A 14,078-nucleotide genomic window follows, 5' to 3' on the forward strand; every position below is an offset into this window, starting at 1 on the left:
ATACGCCAGGGAAGGTCTCTCCCAGCCTCTGTGTGTGCTGCTGGTGTCGCTGCATGTTCATCACTAGATCCAATCTAAGCGACTTTGTCAACATATTCAACCCATCCCAGCCCAGGCGAGTCGCTCATTCAGCACAGGACGTTGGGTCAGTGCTTGACGATCTAGTCACTAGTTATTGGTTGTGGGAGAATTATGAGTGATCAATGAGTCCTGATCGGATCACCTGAAAGGGCATTTTTTAGTGACTAAATGATTGTCCTGTAAAGTTTGGCCCCACTCCAGCTGTTGTGCCTGGGCGAGCAGCACTGTGCACCGGAGCCAGCGCCTCGGTGTTATCACTGCCGGCATTACTGCCTCCCACGGTCTCTCTGCTGCTCCCTCTCTTTAGACCATGGCCATGGAGGGGCCCGTGTGCCTGGTGGGGAACGGCGCCGACGGGCAGCTGGAAGTGATGGAGGAGGCGCTGGGGATCCTGCGCGGCGTGGCCCAGCCCGTGGTGGTGGCGGCCATCGTGGGGCTGTACCGCACCGGCAAGTCTTATCTCATGAACTCCTTGGCTGGGAAGCAAAGAGGTGAGAGGTTTCCCAGCCCCCTTCCTGTGGGCCCTGGGTGGAATCCGGGAGCGAGGGGGCAGGTGCGGCCGGGTGCTGGGTCTCTACCCCGTCTCCTCTCTCCCCAGGGTTCTCGCTGGGCTCCACGGTGCAGTCGCACACCAAGGGCATCTGGATGTGGTGCCTGCCCCACCCGCGCCGGGCTGGCCACACCCTGGTGCTGCTGGACACCGAGGGGCTGGGCGACGTGGAGAAAGTGAGCGGAGGGCAGGGCGGGCTGGGGGAAGGGGCCGTGCAACCCTTGCCAGGGGAGAAGATTCTGAGACCCCCAAGGCCAGAGGGACCCTGTGACCGTCTAGCCTGGCCCCCCTGGATAGCACTGGCTGGATTCCGGCCCCCCAGGAATTCCTGAAAGGGATCGAGAGGATCTGCTGCCTTCATTTCCACACTGCCTGGGATGGAGACTCCCCGTGTCCCTGGGCTGGCTGCTCCCAGGGTTCGTTCCCCTCCCTGGGCAAAACTGGGGCCTGATTCCCAGGCTGAATTTGCTGCACTTAGTCACCCTGATTTAAGGTTCCGCGGACCGGTCAGACGTGTTAACGGTTTTACAAGGGCTCTTTCTATACGTCTATAATATAGAACTAAATTATTGGTGTCTGCAAAGTACATAAGGTTTCAAAATGTTTAAGAAACTTCATTTAAAATTGAATTAAAATGCAGAGCCCCCTGGACCGGGGGCCAGGACCCGGGCAGTGTGAGTGCCTCTGAAAATCAGCTCGCGTGCCGCCTTTGGCACCCGTGCCACAGATTGCCGACCCCTGCTCCAGAGCCTTCCCTGGGCCCAGCTGAGCAGCGGGAGTCCTGGCCTCGCTCTCTCTGGGGCAGGCTTCAAACCCTCGAATCATCCTCGGGGCTCTGCTCCGGCCTCTCCCCAATGTATCACCAGCCAGCAGGGATGGCCGGGCCCAGAACTGGGCACACGTCCAGCGTGTCGCCTTCAGGCCAAGCCCAGAGGGGAGATCCCCTCCCTGCTCCCGCTGGAGAGCCCCCGTTTGGGATCTCAGCCCGGTGCTAGCACGGGCGGCTGGTGCGCTCAGCCCCGGAGCAGCCCCCTCTCGCCCTGTGCTGGGCACCCGGGCTCGTGCTCCAGATCCAACCCACCCTTGCTGCCCAGGGCGACACCAAGAACGACGTGTGGATCTTCGCACTGGCCGTGCTGCTCAGCAGCACCCTGGTCTACAACAGCAAAGGGACCATCGACCAGTACGCCATGGAGCAGCTGCAGTATCCTTGTTGTGGGGTGGCCATGCGGGCATGGGGAGCTCTGGGGGTGGGTCCCTGTGGGGACTTATGGGTGTGGGTGCTGGGGGATGTCCCTGGGGGCTAGCACTGGGCCTTCTGGGGGGTCCCTGGGGGGGCCTAGTCCTGGGCCTCCTGGGGAGTTCCCTGGGGGACGTGGGGTGGGGGTGCTGGGGATGGTCCCTGGGGGGATGTCAGGCTGGATCCTGGGGAATGGTCCTGAGGAGCCTGTGCTGGGGTCCTGGGTTGACCCTGGGGGTTTGGGGCTTGGGGACTCCTGGGGAATGGTTTCCTGGGGGACATGGGCTGGGGCTGCTGGGGGGGGTCCCTGGGGATGTGCGGGCTGGGGTGCTGGGGGATGGTCCCCTGGGATGTGGGGGCTGCGGGCTCTGGGGGTGGCCCTAGGGGATGTGGGTTAGAGGTCTGGCGGGGGTGGCATGTGGGGATGTGGGGCTGGGGCTCCTGGGGAATGGTCTGGGGGAGCCTAGTGCTGGGCTCTGGGGGTGGCCCGTGGGGATGTGGCTGGTGGTGCTGGGATGGTCCCTGGGGGCCTAGCACTGGGGCTCCTTGGGGGGTCCTTGGGGGACGGTGGGGCTGGGGCTTGCTGGTGGGTGGTGGCCCCTGGGACGTTAGGACTGGTGCTCTAGCGGGGTGGCTCTGTGGGGGCATGTGGGGCTGGGCTGCTGGGGAATGGTCCCTGTTGATGTTGGCGATGTGGGGCTGGGCTCCTGGGGGTCCTGGGGGACGTGGAGCGGGCTGGGGGCCCTGGGGATGGGTGGGCTCCGTGGAGGTCTTGATGTGGGCTGGGGCTCCTGGGAATGGTCCCTGTGGGGCTGTTGGCTGGGCTCCTGGGAGGGGGTCCCTGGGGGATGGGTGGGGACTCTGGGGGTAGGCCGGGGGCTGGCGTGGAAGGTGCCTGGGAGTAAGGCTGGAGGCTCCTTGGGGGTGGCCCGTGGGGATGTGGGGCTGGGATCTGGGGAATGGTCCCTGGGGGGCTAGCAGTTGGGGTCCTGGGGGTGGCCCAGTGGGGATTTGGGGCTGGGATCCCCCCATTCAGTCCTACGCCAGCTGGTAGCACCCAGACCTGGCCCCAGTTTGAGCCCTCAGCCCCCGGCCCAGCTTCGTGTCGGAGCTGACGGAGCACATCAAGGTGAAGGCGCAGAGAGGGGACGACGCGGAGGAGGACACCGAGTTCGTCCGCTTCTTCCCCAGCTTCGTGTGGGCCGTGCGGGATTTCACGCTGGAGCTGAGGATCGAGGGGCAGCTGGTGACGGAGGATCAGTACCTGGAGCACGCGCTGGCCCCTTAGGAAAGGTGAGCTGGGGTCAGCTGTGTGCAGGAGGGGCCCATCACCCTGGTATCCTGCCTCCTGCCCGCCCCCGAGATCAGACCCATGGGCCCATCTACCCCGGCGTCCCGGCCCCTGGCACTGAGGGCCAGGCCCAGTCGTGGCCCAGGAGCCCAGTGCTGGACAAACAGAACAAAGATCCAGGCCCTGCCCCAGTGAGCTGACGGTGTAAGAGACACGCGGCCCAGACAGACAGACAGACAGACAGACGGTGCTTGGGAACACGGGGACAATATAGCTGTGAACGTTCCCTGGCCGGGCCCACACGGGCCGCTGTTATCTGGGAGCTCCGCTGCCGCGGCTGGGTACCGCGCAGGTCCCTGCGTTCCCCCTCCCCACACACACACCCCTAGCGCCGGTTGGGAGAGATGTAACCCTTCTGCCGGGTGGAGCCGGCACCAACCAGGGCCGGGTTCAGTAGCTAGGGACTCCTTTCCATCCATACAACACAGAACCAGCTCGAGCGCCCACCCAGTGACCTGGGAAAATCACACCCCATCCCTGCACCACTCTGAGAGGTGATACTTCCCCACTCGCAAGGACAGCATCTGAGCATAGAAAAGACCTTTTTAATGAGAGGAAGGAACTCGCCCGACATTAATTAGGGAAAATGCCACCAGCCGGATCCACTGCCATCCGAATACGTGCTCTGACTGGGCACCCCACCACCCCTCAGTCACCTGCTGTTGCTCCCCGCCCCTCGGCTGGTCAGTCTCTTAGGGATTTTTCGCTCTAAGCAGGCAGGGTGAAAACAGATTCCATCACAACAGATTTCAGCTCTGCCTGAGCATCTGAAATAAGAAAGAGGCTCCTAATGAAGCCTATTTAGCTGTGTCTGAATGCGGGGGGAGGAACAGGTTAAACCAGGCCAGGGAACGGTAGGAAGAGTCCAGACCTCTTGGCTGGAAGACCTGCTGCCCCTCCTCTTACTGTCACAGGGCTCTGGCATTTGAGCCCCTGGCTTAACGAGGTTCTCTCAGCCTAGGGTGACCCCCTCATTTGGGGCAGGTTAAGCACAGGTTCTGCACCCCTTTATTCATACAACACTGATAACATTTCCCCACCCTGCATTCACTACTAAAGTGATTTGTAACCCAACACCGCTGCTGTGCTGGATACCTAGGCAGGGTAGGTGTGTTCATGGAAATACAGTTTGTTTCTGAAGTCTTCCCCCCCCCCCCCCCCCGCTAGCTGTCGGGGACAATTCATTCAGAGCCCGCTTATGAGGCGTAGTCACAGCCGACCGTCTGGGTTTGGTGAACCCTGCGGATTAAGGCGCCATGTTGCAGGTTCCAGCTGGGTTTGTTGATTTGGGAAGAAAATAAATAATAAAAAATCCAAAAATCTGGATTTTTTTTCTTTTGGTTTTAAACAACTTTTGGTTCCAAAAATCTCCATTTGACTTTATTCAGCATCCCAACTCCAGACATGTTTAAAAATGGCCATAATCAAAACACCACGTTTCCTTCAGCTCCAACGTCAGGTTTTCTCAGCTTCTCAGTTTTCCAAAACTTCTCATTTTCCACCTGACCTCAGCCAAATTTTCCCCTGATGTTTGGAAGCTGCCAATGATCCAAAACTCTGTTCTTTGCCCAGTGCTGGGTGTAGCCTCCTGCTTCTCCTTGGCTCTCCAGGCAACAGCAAGAAGGTGATGGACTACAACCTGCCACGGCAGTGCATCCGCAGCTTCTTCCCCACCCGCAAGTGCTTCGTGTTTGTCCAGCCAGCATCGCGGCAGGAGATGGGCCAGCTGGATTCGCTGCCCACCAGCGCCCTGGACCCGCAGTTCCTGGAGCAGATCCGCCGGTTCTGTGACTACATCTTCCAGTGCTCGAACGTCAAGACGGTCAAAGGAGGGGTTCTGGTCAACAGGCAAAGTACGTCAGCCCCGTGGCTGCTCGGGGAGGAGACAGGCCGATGGCTTTGCTGCATGCTCTTGCACCTGGCCTTGTAGCAGGGATGGAAGTGGGGGTCGTCCTGCATTCAGAGATCCTGGGAGCTGCCCAGCTTCAGATTCGCATGGACGACGCACACCTGCCTTGGCAATCTGTGGGTAAAATGGCTCCAGCCCGGTCCCAGCTCTGGAGAAAGGCCCCAGGGAGCCCTGCTGGCATTACCCACTGGCGGGCAGGTGTGATGGGTGCCCTCACTGGGCCAACCCACCAGGGAGAGGAGCTCGTTCTGGGCCCGGCTGCGGAGCCCTGGCTCTGCTCAGAGGACGCTCGCTCCGAGCCTCTGACAGTTTGAATCCCAGACGAGCCTCGTTGGACTGGGGTCTGCAGAGCTAAAAGCAGGAGCTCTGTGTCTGCGACCGGAATAACCCCTACCCCCAGGGGTCGGCACAAAGGAGAATCTGGGACACGCTCCCCAATGAAGTCCTCGGAGTGCAAGATGCTGTACAAATATACAGTCCCCTGCCCCTCAGCTCTTAACTCTCCCCCTTCCCTCGCCCAGGGTTCGGCGCCTTAGTCCGGAGCTACGTGGACACCATCCGCAGCGGGCAGGTGCCCTGCCTGGACAACGCGGTGACCGTCATGGCCGCCATCGAGAACGAGGCGGCCCTCAGGGAAGCCCTGGCTCACTACGCGGCCGGGATGGCGGGGCTGCGGCTGCTGGCGGAGCTGGGTGAGCTTTCGGCAGCGCACGGGACGTGTGAGGAGGATGCCCTGCGGCTTTTCATGCAGCGCTCCTTCAAGGATGAGGAGCAGGGCTTCCAGAAGCGGCTGGTGGTAGGTGGGGGCGTCTTGGTCCAGGCCCAGCAGCAAGGAGAGAATTGCTGGGATGGATCTGCACTGTGGAGAGCCCCCTGGGCACCAGTGGTGGGTCAGGGCCCCTTTGTGCCAGGTGCTGTACGGATACCCGACCGAAACCTGGTCCCTGCTCCGGGGACCGTCCAATCCCCAGGTGACCTGATAGGCCAATGGACCATTGGCACTTCCAATCCTCCGACTGGCCAATGGATCGCTGACCCTCCTAACCCCTGATTGGCCAGTGGACCATTGGCCTCTGTTCCCCCAATTGGCCATTGACCCATTGACCCGCTGATCCCCCAAGTGGCCAGTGAGCTTTTGGCTCTCCCGTTCCCCGCGTGGCCAATGACCCATTGACCCACTGATCCCCCAAGTGGCCAGTGAGCCTTCGGCTCTCCTGTTCCCTGCATGGCCAGTGACCCATTGACCGCTGATCCCCCGAGTGGCCAGTGAGCCTTCGACTCTCCCATTCCCCACATGGCCAGTGACCCATTGACCCGCTGATCCCCCAAGTGGCCAGTGAGCTTTTGGCTCTCCCATTCCCCGCATGGCCAGTGACCCACAGTCGGGTGCAGGCATCAGCCAGGGGAGGCAGAAGGGCACCGCAGTCCAGCCCCAGCCGTTGCTCTGTGACGGGGTTTCTCCCTTTCCGGGCCCAGGCCGGGATCACGGAGCGATACGCAAACATCCTAGCAGAAAACAAGGCCGTTTCAGAGCAGACCTGCCGTGTCCTGCTGGAGGAGCTCTCGGCCGCCATGCAGCAGAAACTCAGCGCCGGGCTTTACTCCCAGCCCGGGGGGTTCCAGGCCTACGACAGGGATCAGAACCAGGTGGTGGAGAATTATGGGGCCAAGCCCAACAAAGGGGTCAAGGTGAGTGTCTGAAATTAGCCGCCCCATCTCGGCCTGGCAGCTACAGGAGCGAGCGCAGCTCCAGGCGGAGGAGCCGGATTCCGCTCCAGCTTGTACCTCGCCCGCAGAGCTGGTGCCTAAACCCCAGCGGCCGAGTCAGGCTTCCCCGCTTTGCTGAGGACAAAGCAGAGGGGCAACGGCAGGGAAAGGCCATGGGGTAACCGGGGTCTGATCGTGACCTGCAGAGTCACTGTGGCCTCTGGCGATGCCCCAGCTGGATCCTGATCCCATGTGGGGAGTTTGTAGAGCTGGAAAAGTCCCACAAAGGCCCTCGGTCATGGAGCTGCTTTTCTGAGCAGGATGGTGCTGTGGGTGAATTCCCCCCAAGATCCCATCCCACTCTGCCTGGGCCCAGTCCGGATCTTTCCATTGACTGGGCTGCAGATGAGGCCCTCTATGAACAGCAACGGGGCCCTGTGTGAAATGACACCACATGCATCGTAGGTTCATCGATTCTTAGCCCATGAGGGACCCCTGTGATCAGCAGGTCCGACTTCCTGCACAGCACAGGGCGTAGGACGTCCCTGAACTGATTCCTGTTTGAACGAGAGCAGATCTCATAGAGAAACACCCCACATTCCCCAGCAGGTGACAGCGTTGGCCTTGCGGACAGGCAGCTCCTCTCGACACCCTCGCTTGCTTTCTAACCCGGGGCTCTGGCGCACCGTGGGGAAGTCCCCACCAAAGCATCGATTTTCCTCCCCTGAGGGAATGAGGCTGCAGAGAGGAGAGATCAGCCCCTGTGCTGCAGCTCAGCTCCCATCTCCCCACCCCTGACTCCAGCCCCTGCAATCCTCCATCTTCATGGGGGGAACATTTTGCCCTGAGGTGGAGTAAAGTCCCCTGTGAGACATATGTGCCTGAGAAAGGAGGGGGCTCATTACCACATTGATTGGAGCTCATGAATAACCCAGCACTTGGCCATCTCTGGGCCCAGGCGGAGGAGGCTCTGGAGCAGTTCCTGGCCAGTAAGAAGGCGGAGGCGGAGGCCGTGCTGAAGGCCGACAACCTGCTGACCGAGGCGGAGAAGCATGTGGCTGGTGAGACCCCACAAACAAGCCCCTGCCCCCTTTTCTTTGCAGCAGAACCAGTTTCCATCGCTGCAGCATGTCTGTGCAGCGCCTGGCGCCGTGGGGCCCTGGGCCGGGATTGCGGCTCGTGGCTGCTATGGCCATGCAGACTGCAAATAATACCAGGGTCACATGCTGCAGAGCGTCTGTCGGCCAAACTCATTGCACCCACCAGGAGCTTCCTGCATCCCCCCCCTCAGCAAACTCCCTGGGTGCCCCCTCCCAGCCCCTTTTATTTTAGAGACTCCCTGCAACCCCCTGCCCCTCCTCCCAAGCCAGGTGCTCTGAATGCCCCCCACTGCCCCTTTCCCCAGGGCTCTGTGGGTCCCCATCCAAACTGCACTTCGAGCCATGGTTAGGTGGGTCCCATGCTGAGATGCTGGTGTCAGGGGCTGGCTCCCTAGTTATCCGCCCCTGTCTCATGCCAACCGAGTCGGGGGTGTGGATTTGCGTGGTGCCTGGGGCTGCTCCAGGTGGTTGGGGGAGGTGTTGAGCCTCTATTTCCCCCTTTCTTTCCCCCCCAAAGAGGAGAAGCAGAAGGCAGAGCTGCTGGAGCAGCAGCGGAAGGCGGCGGAGGAGAAGCAGCTGCAGATGGAGCAGCTGATGAAGGACCAGGAGCGCAGCCACCAGGAGAACGTGAAGCAGCTGGAGGCCAAGGTGGCGGAGGAGCTGGCCAGTGCCCGGCAGGAGGCAGAGCGGGCGCTGCAGAGCAAGCTGAAGGAGCAGGAGGCCATGCTGCAGAAGGGCTTCGCGGAGAAAGCCAGGCTGATGGAGGATGAGATCTCAGGCCTCCGGCAGGAAATCAGCTCCGCCAAGAGGACTGAAACTCTGTCAGGCCTTTTGGGCACCATCAGGGAGGGGCTGAGAGCTGTCGCCAACGTGTCAGGTTATCTGAGATCCAGGCGCCAGCGGGGGAAGGGGACGAGTAAGCCAAGTAAAACCCCGAGACTAAAGTAGCCAGGCCCCTGTGGGGTCCCCCCCAGCGGCAAGTCCCACAAACGCTGCTTCTCTGCACAATTGAAAGCTTCTGCTGACTAATTCCTGTGATCTGCCACATCCCACAGCTACTAACACAGGGCCCGGAGCTGTCTGCAAAAGGAAATCACAGGGCACCTGGATTTTGTCCCCAGCTCTAGGAGGGGAGCAGGGTCTAGTGGTCAGAGCAGGTGGGCTGGGAGCCAGGATGCCTGGGTTCTGTCCCCATCTCCTGCACTGTAATTCTGTGTAACGTTGTGCTGGTCACATCACTGTTCCGTGCCTCAGTTTCCCCTCTGTGAAATGGGGATCTTCCCTCTGGGTGCAGGGGATGAAGAGTTGTTTGTCTGTTAGGTGCTGAGCGGATGGTGCTCTCTACAGCAGTGTTAACACGGGGATCTCCAGCAACTGGCTTCAATTTCCCTGCATGCCCCTACCGCCGTGTAAATGCAGCCCCGTTCCCAGGGCTCCCCCCCCCCCCCCGCCAGTGCTGTAACAGGGCTACCGGGTGTCTAGAATCATAGAACCATAGACTATCAGGGTTGGAAGGGACCTCAGGAGGTTCTAGTCCAACCGCCTGCTCAAAGCAGGACCAATCCCCAATTAAATCATCCCAGCCAGGGCTTCATCAAGCTGGGCCTTAAAAACCTCTAAGGAAGGAGATTCTACCACCTTCTTGGGAAACTTATTCCAGTGCTTCACCAAAGCATCAGCGCTTCCAGTGCTTCTAGGGTGAGGCAGCTGTGGGGATGTCTGTCTGCTTTCCCTGGCTGAGCATCCTGAGAGCTTGGTCATTATCCCCCCGTCTATAACGGGAGGGGCCGGCAGGTGGCTACAAGCTCCAATGCCTCTATCTCCCTGCGCCGGGAGACTCTGCACCCTGCAGCCCAGGTAGGAATTAAACAGGTTTTCATGAGCTGGAGCAGCCTGTCCCAGTGTCTGTATTAACAACAGCTCCTGAGTTGATCGTGCTCAATCTCCCTCCACCTGCAAATCCGAGAAAACACAGAGCCGGAGGGGCTATTTCTCTCCTCTGCAGAAACACGCAGCTGTCCCATGAGACTTTGCAGCATTAGATCTCCCTCGCACATAGACAGATATTGATATGGAGAAGATCCTACAATCAGAGCTAAATGGAAGGAGCAATGAAGTCCCTTCATGGAGTGAGATAGCAGGAGACTACAGAAGCCACTGTCCAAGGCACTAGGCCACAGGCCGAGGCTAGAGCTAAAATTAAAGGCAAGTAGTTTCCCTGGTTGCAAAGGCAGCGGCTGAGGTTTGGATTGATGTGTCTGTGGGTGTTTAGTGCAGAAGATCCAGGAGAAGGGGAGAAAAGCAATGGGGAGCTCGCGTGAGCCCGAGCAGGAAGCAAAGGGACAGCTTCTTGGGCACAGATCTGGCTGGAGAGGCACGTGGGGGATGTCTGAGCAAGGAAACTGCCCACTGTTGTCCGTCTCCACTGTGGCCCAGGCAGCAGGCCTGGGTAGGCGTTTGTTGTACAGACACAGGATCGCACCCAAGAACAGACATGACTCGTGGCTTCGATTTCTCCTTCTCCTGGAAACACCCTGCAAAGCCCAACTATCAGCAACCCCCCCGAGGGGCGGCAGCAGCTTTCTGAACAGCAGCCGGTCCGGCTGTGGGGAGAATCCAGCACCTCCCTTGGGAGCGTTTTCCCACGGCTAATCACCCTCCCGGTTAACTAGATTGGCCTATTTCCAGCTGGAACGTGTCTGGCTTTCGCTCCCAGCCAGCAGTTCTCGTTCTGCCTTCGCCACCCGCTCACGGAGCCCTCGGGTGCCTGGGAGATTCTCCCCACGGCCGGCCTGACACCCTGGGATCAAGTCACCCGGGCCCCCTCCTTCTGAGCGAGCTCTGAGCCTTTCCTCAGATGCCATTTTCCCTTCCCGAGTTCGAACAGCCAGTGTGTCGGCGAGACAAGCAGGGCCTCTATGGGGCGTCAGACGGCAGGACGCCCACTCCTGAGCGGGGGTGGGGCGGAGTCTGGGCATTTAACTCAAACTGCTTTGACCAGAGCACCCCGAATGTGCACCAGGGACTCTGTGCTGCAGAGCCGGGTGCGGGCACTGCCGGGCCTGCCGAAAAATCTGCTTTCAGCTGTGCGTGTGTGTGTGTGTGTGTGTGTGTGTGTGTGTGTATCCCTGCCGCCCCCTGCTGGAGGGGATGAGCCCTGCGCTCTGTGTGTGTGTGTGTGTGTGTGTGTGTGTGTGCGCGTCCCTGTCACCCCCTGCTGGAAGGGATGAGCCTGGCTGTTGTGGGGGGCATGTGCAAGACCATCTACCAGCACAATGAAATCACAGCATCTGTTGTGGTTGCAAGTTGTCGGTTCACTCCAGCTGCTGGCTTACGGGTGGCCAGGGGCATCTCTGACCCCCTAGCCCCTTGAGACACTTTGGGACTGATTTTTCATACTCGACAGGTGCTGTGGGGGCTCAGGTCCCCCCCACCCGAACCAGGCTGATGAAGCAAAGTGCCAAAGGGATTTAGGCACCCAGTGGGATGCTTCGCCTGGCCTGAGGCGGTTGGGGCCAAACGCCCATTGATCTTGCAGGCCGTGCCAGGGCAGACCCGGCCCAGGCAGTTCGTACCATGCTGCATTCGCTTTAAATCCTCGGGCGGGTTCCTGGGCCTGCTGGCAGGTGGGGCCCCTGTAAGGAAGCGTGAAACCCGAGTCAGTCTGCAGAGAGACAGCCTGGCCCAGGGGTGGGCAAACATTTTGGCCCGAGGGCCCAATCTGGGAATAGAAATTGTATGTAGGAGCCATGAATGCTCACGAAACTGGGGTTGGGATGCGGGAGGGGGTGAGGGCTCTGGTTGGTGTGGGCTCCGGGGTGGGGTCAGAAATGAGGAGTTCAGGATGTGGGAAGGGGCTCTGGGCTGGGGCAAGGGGTTGGGGTGTGGGAAGGGGTGCAGGCTCCAAGCGGGGGTGCGGGCTCTGGGGTGGAGCTGGGGATGAGAGGTTTGGGGTGCAGGAGGGGGCTCCAGGCTGGGATCAAGGGGTTCAAAGGGTGGGAGGGGGATTATTGAGGTTACATTCTACAGATCCCTGTACAGTGCCAGACGGGCTTATTCTGGGGTCCCACTCCAGCAAGGGCGCAAGGCGGGGGAGCGGGGAAATGGGCTGTTCGTGAGCGACTTCGGTAGAGCACTCAGGCAGCTGAGTTCGGTGTGTGGCGCCTCCTGCTGTCGTGTTGGGTGATAACAGGGCCCGGTGAGGTTGGTTGATGGGAGAGGCCTGCCCAGCTGGGGGGTCAGAGCCCACAGCGGTTCCACAGCTCCCAGGCTGCACCCCGGGGTGACAGCCCATCATGCCCACTGTCAAGGCTGAGAGCAGGGCCTGGAGGAGGCCTGTGGGGCCCCCTGGCTGACCCAGCTTAGCCCTTAGCGCTTCAGCTCCATTTCCACCTCCGAGCGCTTCTCCTCCGTGTCCGCCTCCAGGCACTTCATCGGCAGGAAGAAATTCCTGTCTTCCGCAGTTAGAGCTTGGTTCAGGTTAAGGGCATCCCTCCAGCTTGGCGCCTGGATCCCATAGGGGAGGGCTGACCATTCCCTCCAGGGGGATCTCCAGTCCCCCATCCCCTCCCTGCATTTCTGTCACGGAGCTGGATGTCTGGGCTTGACCTGGGTCTGTCTTCTCCCTGGCGTGCCGCTTTGGGATGACCGGTTGCTCTAGGGTTTCGGTGCCCAGCCACGACCTCATGCACAGCGCTGCCCTACTTTAGCCCAGCTATTTCGTTGCCACCAAGCTCAAAGAAATTAAACCGCTTGTTGGACTCCCTTTGCAGGACTGTTCCTCCTCAGGCAGCAAAGCCAAGAAAAGAAAGGAAAAAAACCTCCCTGGCTTTGCAGGTTGCCAAAAGGAAACGTGTCCTTTTCAAATCCTGAGGTCTGTGCTTCTGGTTCAAAATGATCCCACCATTGCCACCATGTCAAGGCTGATTCCCCCTCCGGCACTTCGAGTGCAGAAGGTGGGGGCCTGTAAGGCCTCTAAAAATTAATAATGGGCACTCCAGGCTGGTGTTAAACTCTCTGGCCTTGGCTTGGTAGATGCTGCCACCACCCAAGTGCAGAACCCCTTGGAGAGCCCAGGAAGACGCACTTGGGAATTCCTTCCTGGAGGGGACCCTCAAACCTCTTCACTCCCCACTCTGGGATGAGCTGAGAAAGGAAATCAGCCGTTGCCACCAGCTAATTAAACAACATGCACAAACCTCTTAGACACACAAATCCAATTCTGTTCTTAAAAAAAATACATTTTATTAATCTAAAATCAAAGAAACAAAATTCGTCGGGGAACTCAGGCATCTGCTAGATTTTAAAAGCATAACTACCAGGGTTAAGGACCAAGCATCATTTTCTGGAGGTGCAGCTTAAAGGTTACAAGCAAAGCAAGAGCACCGGGGTTAGCACAGGGGAGTCCACGAGCCATGAAGAAATAAAAGAGATGAACCTGATTGCATCGTCCTAGCCCAGGGGTCAGCAACCTTTCAGCAGTGCTGTGCCGAGTCTTCATTCATTCACTCCAATTTAAGGTTTCACGAGCCAGTCATACATTTTAACATTCGTAGAAAGTCTCTTTCTATAAGTCTATAATATATCACTAAACTATGGGTGTATGTAAAGTAAACAAGGTTCTTAAAATGTTTAAGAAGCTTCATTTAAAATTAAGTAAAATGCAGGGGCCCCCGGACCAGTGGCCAGGACCCAGGCAGTGCAAGTGCCACTGAAAATTAGCTCGTGTGCCACCTTCGGCCCATGTGCCATAGGTGGCCAACCCCTGTCCTAGATGTTCCCTGAGCTACTCACATATCTGGGGTTCAATGAGTAGTTTCTAGGTGTGATACTAGGGACTTTTCATACCTGCCTCCAGCTTCTTACAGCATCAATGAGCCTTAGCCCCTTTCCCCAGGAGAACAACAACAGACAGACCAAAGGGGAGTCTTTGTTCAATTTTAAAAAGTTCGAGCCTTCCCATTGGCTGGTTTGGCTGGGTGCCCACACCTGCCTTCGGTCACGGCGAGGCCTCTTTCCCCAGCGAGCTGCTTCTCATCTCCTCAGCCACCTCCCGAGCTCGGCACCCTCCCCAAAGCCTGTCCTGCTGGATCTGTTCTTTTCAAGGCTTTCCCGTGGCTGCTACACCCGGCTAGTCGCAA

The 14,078-nt window shown here is 59.1% G+C and overlaps 1 protein-coding gene across 1 annotated transcript; it reads left to right on the forward strand.

Annotated features, from left to right (window-relative positions):
* The first annotated feature begins 388 nt into the window (after positions 1-388).
* Positions 389-9,360, forward strand: LOC116818398 (guanylate-binding protein 3-like). The gene is given in 10 exon segments (XM_032769263.2): positions 389-572; positions 680-807; positions 1,726-1,835; positions 2,970-3,153; positions 3,155-3,164; positions 4,833-5,075; positions 5,653-5,927; positions 6,608-6,820; positions 7,797-7,899; positions 8,456-9,360. Coding segments are annotated over 10 exon segments (1,878 nt in total). The 5' UTR covers positions 389-391; the 3' UTR covers positions 8,887-9,360.
* Positions 9,361-14,078: the final 4,718 nt, after the last annotated feature.

The sequence above is a fragment of the Chelonoidis abingdonii genome, chromosome 11 (genome assembly GCF_003597395.2).
Source record: "Chelonoidis abingdonii isolate Lonesome George chromosome 11, CheloAbing_2.0, whole genome shotgun sequence".
Lineage (NCBI taxonomy): Eukaryota > Metazoa > Chordata > Testudines > Testudinidae > Chelonoidis > Chelonoidis abingdonii.